Source organism: Ursus maritimus, unplaced genomic scaffold, assembly GCF_017311325.1.
Source record: "Ursus maritimus isolate PB19 unplaced genomic scaffold, ASM1731132v1 scaffold_20, whole genome shotgun sequence".
Classification (NCBI taxonomy): Eukaryota; Metazoa; Chordata; class Mammalia; order Carnivora; family Ursidae; genus Ursus; species Ursus maritimus.
The window spans coordinates 15,271,716-15,288,540 of record NW_024424453.1 but is presented as its reverse complement, the minus strand read 5'-3'; the positions used below and the strand labels follow the sequence as shown (position 1 = coordinate 15,288,540).

General features: G+C 33.6%; 1 protein-coding gene across 6 annotated transcripts in view; it reads right to left on the bottom strand.

The window, feature by feature from the left end:
• HLTF (helicase like transcription factor) overlaps positions 1 to 16,825 on the bottom strand; it is a 50,652-nt gene that overhangs the window by 20,790 nt on the left and 13,037 nt on the right. For 4 of the 6 annotated variants that reach the window (XM_040636691.1, XM_040636692.1, XM_040636690.1 and 1 more), the window contains exons 6-14: positions 16,459 to 16,533; positions 15,880 to 16,071; positions 13,413 to 13,508; positions 10,354 to 10,429; positions 9,205 to 9,295; positions 7,577 to 7,656; positions 7,445 to 7,486; positions 6,514 to 6,603; positions 4,202 to 4,299 (exon numbers count right to left, since the gene is read on the bottom strand). In XM_040636691.1, coding sequence (XP_040492625.1) covers positions 4,202 to 4,299; positions 6,514 to 6,603; positions 7,445 to 7,486; positions 7,577 to 7,656; positions 9,205 to 9,295; positions 10,354 to 10,429; positions 13,413 to 13,508; positions 15,880 to 16,071; positions 16,459 to 16,533 — 840 coding nt within the window. The remainder of the gene's footprint in view (positions 1 to 4,201; positions 4,300 to 6,513; positions 6,604 to 7,444; positions 7,487 to 7,576; positions 7,657 to 9,204; positions 9,296 to 10,353; positions 10,430 to 13,412; positions 13,509 to 15,879; positions 16,072 to 16,458; positions 16,534 to 16,825) is intronic. The other 2 variants (XM_040636693.1, XM_040636695.1) reach the window with 1 other exon arrangement.

The window sequence follows — 16,825 nt, the reverse complement described above, 5'->3', positions numbered from 1 at the left end:
TGGGATTGAGCCCTGCATCAGGTTCCCTGCTCAGTGAGGAATCTGCTTCTCCCTCTGCCCCTCCACCTTTCCTCCCTGCTTCTGTGCTTATTCTCTCTCTCTCAAATAAATAAAATCTTTACCAAAAAAACCAAACAAACAAACCAGAAAAACAAAGCTGAGAATCTATTAGGTGAGAGATGATAAGGCCTTAAAGTATCAGAGTTAAGAACAGAACAGGAAGGACAGGTGTAAAAGAAAGATACCAAGAAAAAGGGACTGACAGGACTTGACTAATTAGGATATGAAAAAAAGGGGAGAAGACAAGCCTCTGATACTTGAAGCGAGTGCCTAGAAGAACTGTGTGATAAAGATGTAAGGAAGTTTAAAAAAAGAAGGGAAAAATGGGTATAAAAATGAGAAAGAAATGGGGTACCTGGGTGGCTCAGTGAAGTGTTTGACTTTGGCTGGCTCAGGTCATGATCTCGGGGTCCTAGGATCAAGCCCCACGTTAGGGGTTTGTGCTCCACAGGGAATCTGCTTGATATTCTCTCTCTCCCTCCCTCTGTCCCCCTCCCCCAGCTCATGCTCTTGCTCTTTCAAATAAATAAAATCTTAAAATGAGAAAGAAATAGTAAGTATTACTTCAGACATTTAAAATTCCTGGACAGTACAGAATGTCTTACTGGAGACGTATACTAGGAATATTTATTTATTTACTTTATTTTTAAAGATTTATTTGAGAGAGAAAATGTGCAAGTGGGGGGATAGGCAGAGGGGGAGGGGGATTAGGGAGAGAGGCGGAGAGAGGGAGAGAATGAATCCCAAGAAGGTTCTCCACCAAGTGTGGAGCCTGACACAGCTCAATCCCAGGACCCCGAGATCATGACCTGACCGACATCAAGAATTGGACACTCAACAGACTGAGTCACCCAGGTGCCCCTACTAGGAAAAATTAAGTATTGGTCTGTAATGCAATGCAGAGATGGACTTTATAAAATTATCATCAGATAGTACATGAAGCTATAGGAATGTTCTAAGAACATGCATAATGAGAAAAGGAGGTTGGGGCAGAACCTACAGAATGGCAGTATTTAAACAGTGGGCTTGTTTTTACTGGGGTAGTTTAAAATATTCAGCAAAGAAAAAAATAAAAATAAAGCAAATGTGGCAGACTTTTGAAATTCCTGAATCTTAAGTAAATGCAAATCTCATTAAAAATTTTCCCAATATTTCAGAAAAGATACCATGCTTTAGGGTTGGGGGGGGGGGAAGGAAGACTAAATAGAAACCATGGGAGAAAAACAGTAGTCAGAAAGTTGGGGAAGCAACAAAATTTGGGGGGGAGGGGAAGAAGAGCAAAGTTTAAAAAAGGAATACAAGGTTGATTTTTTAACTGCTAATTTATGTTCATTCCCTCTCTCTATAAAAAGATTTAAAGATGGTTTACAAAATAAGACATAACAAAATGCTGTAAAAAGAGCAGAGGAAAAGAAAAAGGTAACTCACTGGACACGGCAACAATGAGGTCACTGAAGGCCGTCAGAGTTTCTATAGAGGGTGGGACCAAAAACGAGACTACTAGGGGCTGAAGAGAGAATGATACCTGAAATAGTAAAGGCAAAAATACTAAGAAAGAGGATAAAACACTAAAGAGTAAAAGGTGAAAACGCAGAGAATTTTATTAAGAAATCTGGTGGAAAAGGAAAAGAGAAAGAATTCAATATGAGAAAACTGAATTAATGTGCTGCCTTGAAATGGAACAGAACAAATTTGTGGCAGGATTAGACCAGAAATAGAAAAAAATTACCTTTCCTAGAGAAAGAGAATGATAGTATTGAGTTTCTAGTCACTGTGCTTCAGTTGTACATATATGTGTGTGTGTGTGTGAATAAAATATGTGTTATTTCATTTTCTCTTGGGAAGATAACTTGTCCAAATATCCAGAATAAGTATGTGGTGGAAGTGGGATTCATATCTTACACCTTTAACTGGACTCTCCCCTATCTGAAGACAAAAAAAGGATAAGGTAGTTCTAGCTTGCTCATTAGGGTGCCATGTCATTTACTTGGAGGCTACGAAGAGAGTAGCTTATTGAGAGACTGAAAATTCTAAATTTTTTTAAGATTGTATTTATTTACTTGAGAGAGCACACGCATACACGCACGCATGAGCAGAGGGAGGGGCAGAGGGAGAAGCAGACTCCCCCGATGAGCAGGGAGCTCCACTCAGGGTTCAATCCCGGACTCCAGGATCATGACCTGAGCCCAAGGCAGACGCTTAGCTGACTGAGCCACCCAGGCACCCCACAAAATTCGGATTCTTGACAAGGAATCTATATGCCCAACCATCCCTCATTCCTTTAAAAATCATTTTTTCCATAATCTCATTAGGCAAGACTTTGCCAAGGTTTCCTTTCTGAAGTTTTTATTATCTTAAATTTTGTTTTTCATATATAAAGTTATATATGAAATATTGATGACCCATTTTTAAAATACATATCCCTAACCCAAGCTCTTAAAGAACTGTGCAGAGTTCTACTTTTTATACCACCATTAATACTTGTAAACCTCACCCTGAAACTATCATTCTGGTACCCATACACTGGCCTTCCCAAAATGCACTACATCTCAAAAGAAAGAGAATACTTTCGTTGGAATAAAAAAAGAGCAAGAAAGAACCAAACCTCACTCTGGTCCTAAGAGGAAATATGACACACTAATCAGAGATTTAATTTTTAAAACATACACATACCAAAAATTTAAAAAGATGAGAATCAAAGAAGGCAAGAGTACATAAAAATCAAAAACAAAGTAAAGAAGCATAGAATTTGACAATTAGACAATAACTACTAATCTTTTCCAAAGCAATTTAGAGGAACAAGTGGCACAGGCTAGATTTTAAGTAGTAAGTAAAAGCACAAAGTGGAAATTAAATCCCAAAAGGTATGACAGCAAAGGAAAGGATAAGAGTAGCAACTTAAAGATGAAATATAATCAAGAGGAAGTATTTAAAAATGAAAAAGATCCAAGTATGTTTCATGAAAAAGCCAGTGGGAAAAGACTAACCAGACAAAGAGAAAAATAACAGATAAAATGCAAAGGTGGGAAGAGATGGAATCCAAAGTACAAACTAAGGTAATGGTCTTACAAAGACCAAGACCTCTTCCACCTCTGAGATTAGAGGAGGAAAGGTCAGGAGAGGTGCAAATAACCTTGGACGTGGCAAGAACAGAAGTTCACATCCAGTGGTCTTTATGTTCACAATGCTTCTAATAGAGTCATTATTTCATTTTAACATGCAGCTTGAAGCTCAAACTGGAAGGGAAACACAACCAAGCTGCTCCTTACAAATAATACATCAAGAGGTTCTATTCCAATGTAATGTTTTAGGATAGAAAAGCAATCTGGAAGGAGAAAAAAAAAAAGACAAAATTTTCTGGTGGGTAGCCTTAAAAGCACAGGCTCTAGAATCAGAATGCTGGAGACTTTATCCTAACTCCATTTATTAGCTGGATGATCTTAAGCAAGTTACTTGATTTCTGTGTATTTCAATTTGATCACCAGGAAAGTGAGAATAATGGTTTTGAGGACTAAATGCGGAAATCTATGAAAAGAGCTTAGAGGAAAAACTGAGCACATAGGAGCTCACTAAATGCTACAAGTTGTTATATACACGTAAGTTAGCGTAGTTCTTAGAAAAGAGTTTCCAGGGGCGCCTGGGTGGCACAGCGGTTAAGCATCTGCCTTCGGCTCAGGGTGTGATCCCGGCGTTCTGGGATCAAGCCCCACATCAGGCTCCTCTGCTATGAGCCTGCTTCTTCCTCTCCCACTCCCCCTGCTTGTGTTCCCTCTCTCGCTGGCAGTCTCTATCTCTGTCAAATAAATAAATAAAATCTTTAAAAAAAAACAAAAAAAAAAGAGTTTCCAATAATTCGTAAATATAGCAGTCTTAAATTGTCTATCTTTCCCACCTTGTGGGACATAAATGGCAGAGGAAGAAGTACAAACTTATAACAATTACTGTTTCCTTCTCTACTATAAATCTTCAAAGAATTACTTCAATTCAGCAAATAAAACCCCAATTCACCTAACAATTACTTTAACTTAAACATAAAATGCTGACCAAGCATATCTTTCCCAATGAATGACTCTAACAGAATATTTTTTACAAGACTAAAATATAAATCATGTCACATTTTTAAAAGGCTATGACGACTTACAATCCAGTTGCTTAACACAGAAAGTGGGCAGATGATCAGTGTTGTTCTTGGTCTCTCTTCAACATCAGTTTTCTTTGAACCCTCCACTGCAGATGCTCCTGAAATAAATCAGTTGAAACAGTCTTCAGTTCTCTTCTCATATATATGAAGTCAATAAAGAAATGCCAATATGTGCTTTTATGAAAAGAAAACAGGAAGAATTAAAATGAAGTAGACAGACTGTTGTTTCTAGCCATGATGGAAGTAACAGGAACTAGATTTTACCTTGTCACTTCATTATTTTTTACCTTGTTACTCTAAACAACTAAAATCCAGACAGCAATTACTTATGCGGGGAAGTAGAGAATTGTGATTGAGAGGGGACACCAAGGAAAAAGTGTGGAATATCTCCTGATATGTATTTAAGTTACTCATAGTTATTAAGATAACACTTGTTTTATGCAGTTTTTGGAATCTGTACTATAGTTAATGTGGTAACCAGACTGCAAGATACCCACTTTCTAACAGTCACAACCTCATATAGTCTCCTCCCATACTCTACTAGGGTGACAAATAGGATGTGGAAAAAGTGGTGGTATGTAACTTCTGAGATTAAGTTATAAAGGATGCAGTTTCTGTCTTGGGTGCTCTTTCCCTCTCTCTCTGATCACTCCCTTTGGAGGAAGCCAGCTGACATGTTGCAAGAATACTTGGGCAGCCTATGAAAGGACATGCTGTAATTTTATTTTCCATTCCCCTACTGGACAGTATTTACTCCCAATATTTTTCTAGAATAACACAGCAGTGAAAACTACTCTTTCATGTGTCCTTCTACACATTTAGATGATATATCTATCTTCATTATATTTGGCCTAGTTGCTGTTCACCATGGTAATATACACTCCCATCCATAGTGCCTAAGAGTTCCTGTTGCTGCACAACCTTGCCTATACATGGCACTGTGAAATTTTTAAATGTTTGTAAATATAATGGGTGAAATGGTATCTCTCTGTTCTTTAATTTGATTTTCCCAGTGACTGAATCTGCACAGCTTACCCTACATTTACTGGTTATTTATGTTTTCTTTCCTTAGAATGTACCTTTGTATTCTTAGTGGCTATTCTCTTACTGGATTGTCTTTTTCCAACTGATTTGCAGAGGTTTCTTTTACACATTCTAAATACTAATCCTTCATAAGTTACACTTACCAGAAATATCTTCTTCAGTCTTGTCATTTTGCACCTTGTTTATGTTGCACTTTGATGCACGGTAATTTAAAAGGTAGTAGAATTTCATCTATCTTTTCCTTATGACTTTTTGTGTCTTATTTAAGATAGCACTATCATTTCTGTCTACACTCACTGATTTTTGTTTCTGCTGTTCTTCCAGAAACGAGCTTATTTTGTTTTTTTCACAGCTATGATTTTTTGAAGTTACTTTTCTTCTATTATGGCTATGTGCCTGCAAGAAGGAACTTTTTGACTGTGAACTTAATTCTATCTAAATTCTATCTCAAAAGAAAATTCATGTTTCTTAAAATTTCAAAAATCAGGGTCAAGAATATTCTATTTAAAATGCCTATATTTTCAATTCAATTAATTGTCTGATTCTTAGACCAAAAGTCAGCTCTTTTTTCATCATTCTGTGTTGGGCCAAATATCATCTCCTTTAACAGGTCCCTTTCATCAATCTTTATTTCACTATCCTCCTTTATTTTATTCACAATGCTTATCATTTAAAATTATGTGTTCATTTGTTTATGTGTTCCCATCATTAGACCATAAGCTGCATGTAAACAGACTTCTGCCTGGTATATCCCCAACATGTAAGATATAAGGGACTAAGTAACAGAGATAAAATAATTTGTCCCAGATCTCCTTAGAGTTCAAACTCATCCATTCTCAAATATTTAGATTCTTACACAATGTTTTCCTCTGAACTACAAAATACAAAATTATAATAAATATCACTAACATTCATAAGTGAAAACAAATTCTACTCATACCAAAAACTGAATCTTTATTACAATTTAAATAACTTCAAATTAAATTAGGCTTTAAAGAGCCATCAATTACTCTGGGCCTTCACTAGAAGAAAACATTTCTGCTACTCAGATGAGTAAAGGACCTCTTTTCCATCATATTTTTGACCTAACTAAAATAAATAGAATAAGAAAAGGTACTAGGAGAACACAAAAACATGCACCTCCAAGAAAAATGGGATTATCTTTTTCTTTACTTTCGAAACTTCTTATACCATGTTCTCATACCTTTTGTCATTAAAAACTTTTTACACTGAAAAACAAAAGCTAAAAAACCATGAGATTTACCGACCCTTTTTCAACATTCTCCTTTTTGTTGTAGGGGTAGATGAAATAAGTGCACACGCAAACTCTGCATCTTCTTTAACCTTAGAAGATCCTGCTGAAATAAAACCACAGAATCATTAAAATATTTGAAAACTAATTCTCTCATATGCTTAGGTACAGGTACCTCCTGAGGATAGGAAATAAAAATAACACTTACATACTCCAAATCTTAAGAGTGTATATTAGTCAATAAAAACAAAATTTCTGGTGACCAAAATTGCCTGACACTGAGCATATCATTCCAGCTTAAAGAAGGAATGTAATCACTTGTCATGAAGTGTTACTTCTTTTGAGGAAGAGATGTGAAAGTAGGGGCAGAATATGCAAAGTGATTCAGCTTCCAGGTGGAAGAATATTTTTAAGGAAACAGGTGTTTGACTTCTAATGATGAGACTGCCAAATTTTCATACCAGTTGGTGGTAATGAGTAATTTTCCAAATGCAATACAATTTCTCAACTATTAAGGAATACAGTATGATCCAGTTTACAAGAAAAGAAAACAAAGAGTTATGTTTTAAAGGTAGAGGAAAAAGTAATGATACTCACTGGTTATCTTAACATCTGTATGACAATGGGAACAGTAATATTACCAAGAAGGTGCTCCCACCCAACTTTTGTAATTTTAATTTATACATATGAGGTTTTATTGGAGTCATTTTATTAGTAAAAATTACTTTGTTTCAAGTTAGTTTAAATATTTCTCTTAGATTTTAATTTAAAACTAATCTTTCAATTTGCCTCATTCACTCAACAGCCTTGATTAGTTCAAATGTAAATAGCAGTCAAGTGTAAGACCTATTACTAACGAATTACAAGCTAGAGCGATATAAACCTATGGAGTTTTACTTTAATAATCCTTAAGTGTAGATTATGGATACTGAGATTTATATACATACCTTTTACTCTTTTAGTCTCAGACTGTGTATTTTTCAGTTTGCCTACAACAAAACCAAATACAAAAATGGTCACACTAGGAAATTAGAATATAAGACACATTATCAAATCAAATTCATTTCATATTATACCACCTTTCATTTTCTGTGGCAATTCACTTGTTTCATTTTCCTCTGAATCACTGCTTTCATTATACTGGACAGCAGCTTTTCTTCTAAAATAAAGTATACACAAATTTTTTATCAAACAAAAACAAAATGGGATATGAAAACATAGGTTTAATACATGCAGTACAAATGCTTCTGTGTTGCCTGTTTTTTAAAAAAATTTCAAGGAAAATTTGACAAATGAAAGTAAAATTTGCTAAAAGCATTTTTCCTTCATATGCAGATGCATTTACTATACAAAATACAGTACCACTATTATTAAATTTGAAAAAGCCAACCATCCTAAAGTAATAATCATTTTTAATACTGAATTTAATATTTGGCAATTCAAACAAAACACCTATAAAAAACTAGAACTAAAAAGAAATAACTCTTATCAAAGAGAATCCTTCTAATATAATGAAATGAGCAGCTAAGATGCAAAAATATAATTCTCTAAAAATGAAAACTTTCATGTATTTTGTATAGAAACACTATATTACAGTGCTTAAGCACCTAAAAATAATGGTCTTTAGAGTCAGACTGCCTAGATTCAAATTTCCATTCCCCTACTTATTTGCTGTGTCACTTTAGGCTCATCACTTAATAGTCTTCTATGCCTCAGTTTCCTCATTTGGAAAACAGGACTAAAAATACAATGCACTTCGTAAGATAAGATGTGTTACTACATGCAATGCCCCTAAAATAATGCCTGTTGCACAGTAAACATACATGTATTGACTATCATATGTGTGTTAATTAGTTTTTCCCCTACGTCCTCCCTACTATTTCCATGTCCTTTAATCTTATCTGGTCAACCTATCAGTGCTGTTCTCACACTCATGGTCAGTTCAAAGTTGTAAGATTGTAGATCTAGATGAGAAACTGAGGAGTCCTGGTTTTGTGCTCAATTTAGACAGGTATTGATAGAGAACAATTAACAAAGCCCCCGTTATGAGATATTTACTAGACTAGCTAATAGATACTCAAATTTGAGATCACGCCTACAGATATTATGGTAGGCAATACAACAAAAAGTCAAGTATTTAGACCTACTTCTGAGGGTAAATGAAATTTATAACGTTAACAGATTAAAGGTAAGATCAGAGGAGCAGTATGTATTTTATTCAAATTCTCCCTCTAGTCTACGTTAACAGAATACTCTCCTTAAGTAACTTCATCACGTCTTATTTCTAAAGATGAAATGACAAAGAACTGAGATGAGCAATGAGTGCTTCTATCAAATCATCTAATAGTTGTCAGTTTTCATCTCCTCAAAATATAAAGAAAGCTCTTCTAAAATCAACAAAAACAAAAAACTCGGGAGCTAGATCTTAGTTCCTATGTGAAAGAAATAGAAAAAAAAAGTGGTAGAAAGATAGTGATTATTAAAAACTACCAATTAACTTCTTTTATAGATTAGTATTACTTTTCTTCACCTATAAAACGAGAACACCATCTGCCTAAGTCAGTGATTTTGGAAGTTTCAAGTAAAAGAATAAATTTGAAAGAACTATATAACTGAGATAAATGGTCATATCTCTCTCCTATATATAAGAAAATGGAGAAAGAGTTTAAACAAACATTACATACAATCAAACCATAACAGAGTTTACCTTTTGGGGCGGGAGCTAGACAATTCTGACTTGGGATATTTATTCTTTCCCTTGACATCTGAAATACTGGGTTCTCCACTACATCTAGATCCTTTCATTTCAAAGAAAAGGACAAATATACAGAGTTATTAGTAAATCGTCTTGACTAGCAGCACCCTTCTTAAAACCTTGGTTTTCCAAATCAATTTTTTAATTCTTCATTCTTGTTCTTTCAATCAGCCAGCTCCTAGCTCTACCCACTCACCACAAAGGTCTATACCATACTGGATCCTTTGCCTAGATTCTTAACTCCTTTGACTCCCAGATGATGATCTACTTTACTTCACAAAGAAAATTGAATGCTACCTAGTATAAACTCCCAATTTTCCTACCTTTTGTTCCCTCAATTATCTATATTTTCCATCAACCTTACTTCCTTTCCTTCTAATGCTAACTCACCTATCTGTTCTCTTGATCTCACTGCCCCCACAGAGGCCTACCTCTCTCCATGGTACCCAAAATCTCTACCTATCCATGGATTTCTTTCTTAATGCTCCCCTGTGCAAAAAGCCCCTCAATTCTGCCTTCATCTCCAACTATTTTTTTATTTCAAACTTAGCAAAATAAATAGCACACAACTGTTATTTCCAGTTCTTCACCTACTATTCTTATCTTAAAATATTTTGTTTTGCTCTGCTCTAACCAATCTTCAAAAATTAATTTTGTGAAGGTCATTAACTGCTAAGCCAGCTATGTAACTGCTAAAACCAAAGTTCTCTTTTCATTTCTCTTCTGACTTCAGAATTTGGCTCTAACCTATCTTTCTACCCTCATCTGCTGTTGTCCATGAACATTACATTATAATTACCATAAACTACTCTGAGGTCTCAGAACAAAATATGCCTTATATTGCTATTGTTTGTTTTTACTGCCCTTTCATGTAATTTTTTCTCAACCAAAAATGTTCCTCCTCAGCTTCTCTGACTGGTGTACAACCACCCAATTCCATCGTGACCTCCTTGATGAAATCTTTCCTACCAGTTCTCATGAGATTCTTAGAAAAAGAGATCTTAAAATTTTTATATATACAAAAAGTCAGGGCTCGAATTACATCATCAAACTGGAAAATTTTAAATTAAACATGGGGTCATGTTCAAAAGTAAACTTTACCTTTGATAAGTCCATCTGCCTTTTCACTGGTATTGTTTCCTCCAAGTTTCATAGATTGATCGTTAACATTACACTCCTGGATGAAAAGGCATATTTCTTACACAGCACTGCTGTCAGTTTTAAATAAACTTAAAATGCATCCTTTATATTGCTTTACTTTACAGAATAAAGATTACTTAGACTGGTACTCCATTCTGGAGCAATGTGGGGAGGTGCATTAAGTGATGAGGAAAAATAAACAAATAGATTAAAAAATTTTTTCACAGGTATCTCAAAAGAAAACTAATTGGTCTTTATCTGTTGCAAAGGAATACAAATAACAAAACTGAATTATAAATGGAATATAATTACTGTAAGAAAAACTGAACATGAAATGGAAATTTACTTTAGAATTAAAAGTTCTCAGACTACAAACTTTTAACCAAGAGTCCCTACTCAGTAAATAACTTATCTTTAATGAGGCTGCCATTGCCATCCTTGTTCTCCAGAATTCCCAGGGTGGGAAGACGCAATAGTACAGGTTCCAGAGTACCTTCTACCATACTCTAGTAGGGATTTTCATGCCAAGCCTTCATGTATATCCCTTTGTTTCAATATGCATCAATGTATATATATACATGAATACCAAAACTTCTGTAAAAGTAAAAATTTATACTTCTTTGTAAACGTATTTTTAAATGAGTCTAATAGGGGAGGGTTCCTCTAATCTTTAATTCTTAACTTCATTCTGGAGGTACAAATGACAAATGCCAATTAGCTGAATTTAATTCTTCCCATTAAAAAAGAAAGGTAGATGATTTAGCCATTATCGAGTGGAGATTAGGACTGGGGGTCAGGAGTACAAAGTAATTTTTGCTGAGATTGGGATAAGAAAGGATAATTTTAGTACTAAAAAAATACAATTTGAAACATCTTATAAAATCCCACCAGTTAAGTTTTACTGAAAATGTAGGTGAAAAGATCCATTCCCTTCTAATGGTATGAGTCTAAATAAGCTGAAAATTTTAAATATAACAGATCTAGAAGTACATAACTGGGAGTTATTTTAGGTAATTTTTTATTTGTATTTTTTTCAGAGCTCAGGATATTTTATTTTAATCAATGTAAAATATTTACATTATTTAAGACTGCATACCCGTTACAAAATTATTAAATACACTGCAGTCCAAAGTTGCCATTTTTATTATAGCAGTATTTACACTTTTCTTTCCTTCTTTTTTTTTAACAAGCTAGACAAATGATTTTATTTTTTTCTCCAAGTTTTCATTTAAATTCCAGTTAGTTAACAGTATAATATTAGTTTCAGGTGTAGAATATAAGTGATTCATCACTTATATACAATACCCGGTACAAGAAACTGATACTAAAAATGCTTTTCATCAAATGTTCTACCTAGTCTTCTTCAATAATTAGTACAACCATTTATATTAAACATGCAAAAAAGAACCTAACAGTTTATCCACAAATAAAGGATGTCCATTACATTACTTTTATATGAAATAATTTTGCTCAGCAAGTTTTTTTCTTCAGAGTTCAAAATTAAACCTTCTACGAAGTCCAACCTATCAAGTCGTATTACACTCCAATCTAATGGAACTTAAATCAATGACATTTCACTCTGTAAGCTTGGAATATCTAAATCTATTTAAAACCGTGTAATATTTTTGTTGCAATAAATTCTTAGCTGGAAATCACATTTTCAGCCTCAATTTCAATGAAATGTGACATACCAGATATACCAGATATATATACTAACTATATATATACTAACACCTTCCTGCTATTTAAGGAACACCTTAAATGCATGGTTGATTTTCAGGGGGTGGGAGGGAAGGCCTTACTGATAATAATTTTTTAAGCCGATAATTGCTACTGAAGCTGTAAGTAGTCTTAGGCGGTGTTCTTCTGTTTTAGTAACAAAATGTAGGAAGAACAGGATGTAAAGTATCAAATTACTCATGGTAAGGAACTGAATCTCAGATATTTGACAACAGAGTTAAACTCCCAACAAAAGTACAAAGAAGGAAATGCAACCAAGGTGCATAAATTAATAAGGCTCTTAATAAGCAGCCTCTTTGAAAACTAAAAAAAATCAGAATAGCAGTACAGAAAAGTCCAAAAAAGAGGTATTTTGCATATACATTTTGCTCAGATATTTCCTACTTTAAGTTCTTGAATGTTAAGCTGAAAATGGAAAATAATCGTTTCATTCTAATAATATTTATTTTTCACATAAAACACATTTTTAATTCCTAGAAACTGAGTATAATAATGTTTATATCCCATATGTAAAGATATATATAAAGTATCAAGAAAGTCACCCATGTTATCATCACTAAGACATAATTATTACTATGTATGACTACATTCAGACTCAAACATACATAAATATGCCTTTCCAAAATGAGACTCAACTCTATTCACAAATGCATCCCTGGCCTTTTCTTTTAACTAAAAAATATCATAAAAATAAGTGTTCTTCAAAAATAGGATTTTATAGTTGCAATATATTAAATTTTAAGGCTATATAATAAATAACATAACTGTTACCTTATTGAGGAGTTTCTTCTTTGCCTTTAAATAATGCATAGGGGAAAAAGTTTGAACTTTTATCTCTGAAAAAAATGGATTTCTGATAACTTACTTCCTTCTTTATTTTTTTAAACAAACTTATTTTTTTAAATAGGCTCCACGCCCAGTGTGGAGTCCAACACAGGGCTTGTACTCATAACCCTGAGACCAAGACCTGAGCTAAAATCAAGAGTCGGACACTTAACCAACTAAGCCGCCCAGGTGCCCCTCTGATAACTTCTTTAGATAGTTTCTCTGAAATGGCATTACTGAGTCACAGAATATAAACATTTTTAAGATTCTTGATATATATTACCTAATTACCCTCAAGAATATAGTACCCAACTTTCACTCTTGTCACCAACACACAAGAGAGGCCATTCACTTCTCTAAAAACACTGTGTATTTTCAATTTTCTGGCAAATTATTTTTTAATGACAAAATTAAAATGAACCAGAGACTTCGGAGAAAACACACTAATACTTTACCTTCTTCAGTTGACTTTTTTTAATTCTTTCAACAGGAAGAGGTTTGCCATCATGGAAGTTGGTAAGAATTACTGCAATGGCTGTCAGAGTTTTGCCCTTTAAAAATGTTTTTAAAAGACAAATGGTCAGATTCTGAAACCCAATTGACCAGAGAACATTCCAAAACCAATTTTAAAATCAAGTGGGCAAATATCATACGCATTCAAGGCCACAGAAGCATACTACTATATTAAATAATCTATGTATTAATAAAAAGTATTTTGTTGATTAAGTAATGCTTTCCCACACTTTATTACTAAGAATTATTAAATGGTTTACTCCATAAAATACTATAAGCATCTCTGAGAAATGTCATTCTACTGAAAGATTGCTGTTATAAGATTTTATGTTTAACCCTGAACTAATAACTTTATCATGAAACTACAACTATTTGCTTGCCATGTAGTTCAGAGCTAATTTAAAATGATTAGTAATTCCTGTATGCTCATGAGATAATCATTTTATTAAATTTCACTTAAAGATCACTGTAAGACTTAAAAGCTGTAACTTATCAACAAAGCATAAATGACATATTTCTTGTGCCTTTTTCTTAAATAGAAGCATGTAACTTTACTTAGTTTAATATATAATTAGCAACACAGAAATAACTCTTTGGCAATTTTAAAACAGTAAAGGCAGCAGTTTTCTAAGTGTAGCCCACAGGTCCTAGAGTTTCCCAGGACCCTCTCAGGAGTATGTACAAATGTATTTTCATAATATTGCTAAAGCCTTATTTATGTTGATATCTATAGTAATGCCACAAAAGGGAATTATGGGCAAAACTGCTGGTGCCTTAGAATGAAACAAAGCAGCTGGCACTACATCATACTAGTGGTCATTGTATTCTTGGCTGCCACATACTCACATGTTAAAAAAAAAAATGCTAGTTTTAAGAATATTCTACAAGAATATTCTTGATGAAGCGGTACACATGAATTTTATTAAATCTTACCTCAAGTACACATGTAAATATTCTAAGTATAACAAGACGGGAAGAACACATAAAAATACTTTTTTTGCACACCAAAATATGAGTTATCTAGAGAAAAATTACTTGTGAGACAGAGGTTACAAGCTCAACTAGCACCATGCATCACCATGCATCACTACTTTTACTTGAAAGAATGGCCAACAACCAGTTATTCATGACTGAGTGGCAGACTTTTTGAAAAATGAACAAAGTACAGCTATCTTCAAGGGAAAATAACTGACAGATTTGTTGTAAATGATAAAATCTGAACTTTCAAGCAAAAATTAGAATGTTGGAAAACTTGTATCTGACATCATGAGCACAGCAGCTTCCCAAAATGTAAATGCCTTTCAAATAAGCTTAGCAGTAATATCAAAGAATATAAACATTTGATACTATATAACGAAATGCATCAACATTGGCAGATCTGTGTAACTCAATGAACTAATATTTTCCAAATAAACAATGTTATAAAATCATGCATGAGTACAATATCCATTCAATGTACAAGCTACACCAATGGATTTTAATGCAACACAGTACAAAAAGCTCACTGATACCATTTTTAAGTTCTACGTTATAACTGTTAACCTTTAATAAACTAACACGTGCTTAATTTTGTTGTTCTATCAAAGAATTATACAGAGTTATCTAAAAAGACTATTAAAATACTCCTATTTCCCAACTACTTATCTATGTGAGAACTAATCCTTATGTACCTATACCGAAACACCTTATCACAATACACTGAATGAAAAATCAGTTATAAGGACTCAGAATTCATCTCTTAGGCCAATCATTAAAGAGATTTGCAAAAATGTAAAACAATGCCAGTCTTATCAAAATTACTTTGTTTTGGAATAGTCCCTTTTCATTTAAAAATATGCCATGTATGTTAATAAGTAATGAGTTTATTAACTACTATTTGTAAATTACTAACTCAAAATTTAGTTTTAACATCTAATAGGATAAATATTGATATAACTCACAAATATAAAAAGCTCTTTGGGATTGTCAAAAATCTGTAAGTGTAAGGGCTACTGAGACCAAAAAGTATAAAAACTGCTGGTGCAAGGAATCATAAATGTATTTTTAATACTCTGTATATCACAAGACTGTGACAGAATACAGACAATTTCATGTAACATTGTTGTCTTTCCCTTTTTTAAAAAAGAAAACCCATGAAAAATAAGCTACCTTGAATTTCAAAAGAAAATTGAGAAATACGTTTATACATTATTGCTAATTAAATTGTACCTTAACCAAATAAACCAAAACAAAAAAAACCATAACCTCATTTTAAGTGAAAGGCACAGAGAAAACTGTTCTATACTGAAAGTGAAATCTAGTCCCACACTGGCACCAACATATTCCTATCACTATCTACTTCAAAATTACTTTCTATAAAATCATAATTACAAAATAAAATTTTATTAACTCAAGGAAAAAAATAATTACCAAACCCATATCATCAGCTAAAATTCCTCCATGGACATTTTCTGGTCGGTCCTTCTCAGAAAAATTTGTTATTGTGTTATAGTATAAGTCACTTCGCTGTTCCCAAAATGGTGGAAGGTCTTTACTGTTTTCCCGTGAAACCATCCAAGCTAGAGCTTGTTTTTGATGTGGAAGCAATGGTGTTTCAACAGCCTATAAATAAAAGGATTGTCTTAAATAGAAATAAAACCAGTCCTTTCTTTTTCTCCATGCAGATTCTGGAAAACACTTGATCTTATGGTAAAAACTGTACAAATTAACAGTGTATTTTAAAACTCCAAATAATTTTAAATAAAAAATATTGGGGGTGCCTGAGGGGCTCAGTCAGTTAAACGTCTGACTCTTGATTTCGGCTCAGGTCATGATCTTGGTGTCGTGATACTGAGCCCTGGCTCTGCACTGAGTCTGCCTGAGATTCTCTCTCCTCACCCCCCACCTCTTCCCCTGTCTCACACAAGCACACTCTCTCCCTTACTAAATAAATAAATATTAATATATATATATATATATATAAATAAATAGAAAATATTGGCTCAGTACCTCAGCTGGTTCCATTTCATGAGTTTTATCATCTTCTTTTAAATCTTCAAACAATTTGTCAAATTCTGTTTTAAGCTACAACAAATAGCAACAAGAAACACCATGAAACAAACCAATTAAAATAATTTCACTTAATTCAGAGTTTTCAAATCATTTAATTAACTAAAACATTTGAATACCAAAAGGTACCTAACATATTCTTTGAGTTGCTACACTGCTCACTGAAGGCAGAATAGGTGCTTTGGGTGTAAGAGGTAATTGTGTTAAAATCAAAAGAATACAGAAGAGATAAATCTGGCGTTTGTCACAGCTCTGTCACAAATCTATATATAATACTGGGCAAGAGACTTAACCTTTACGGCCTTAT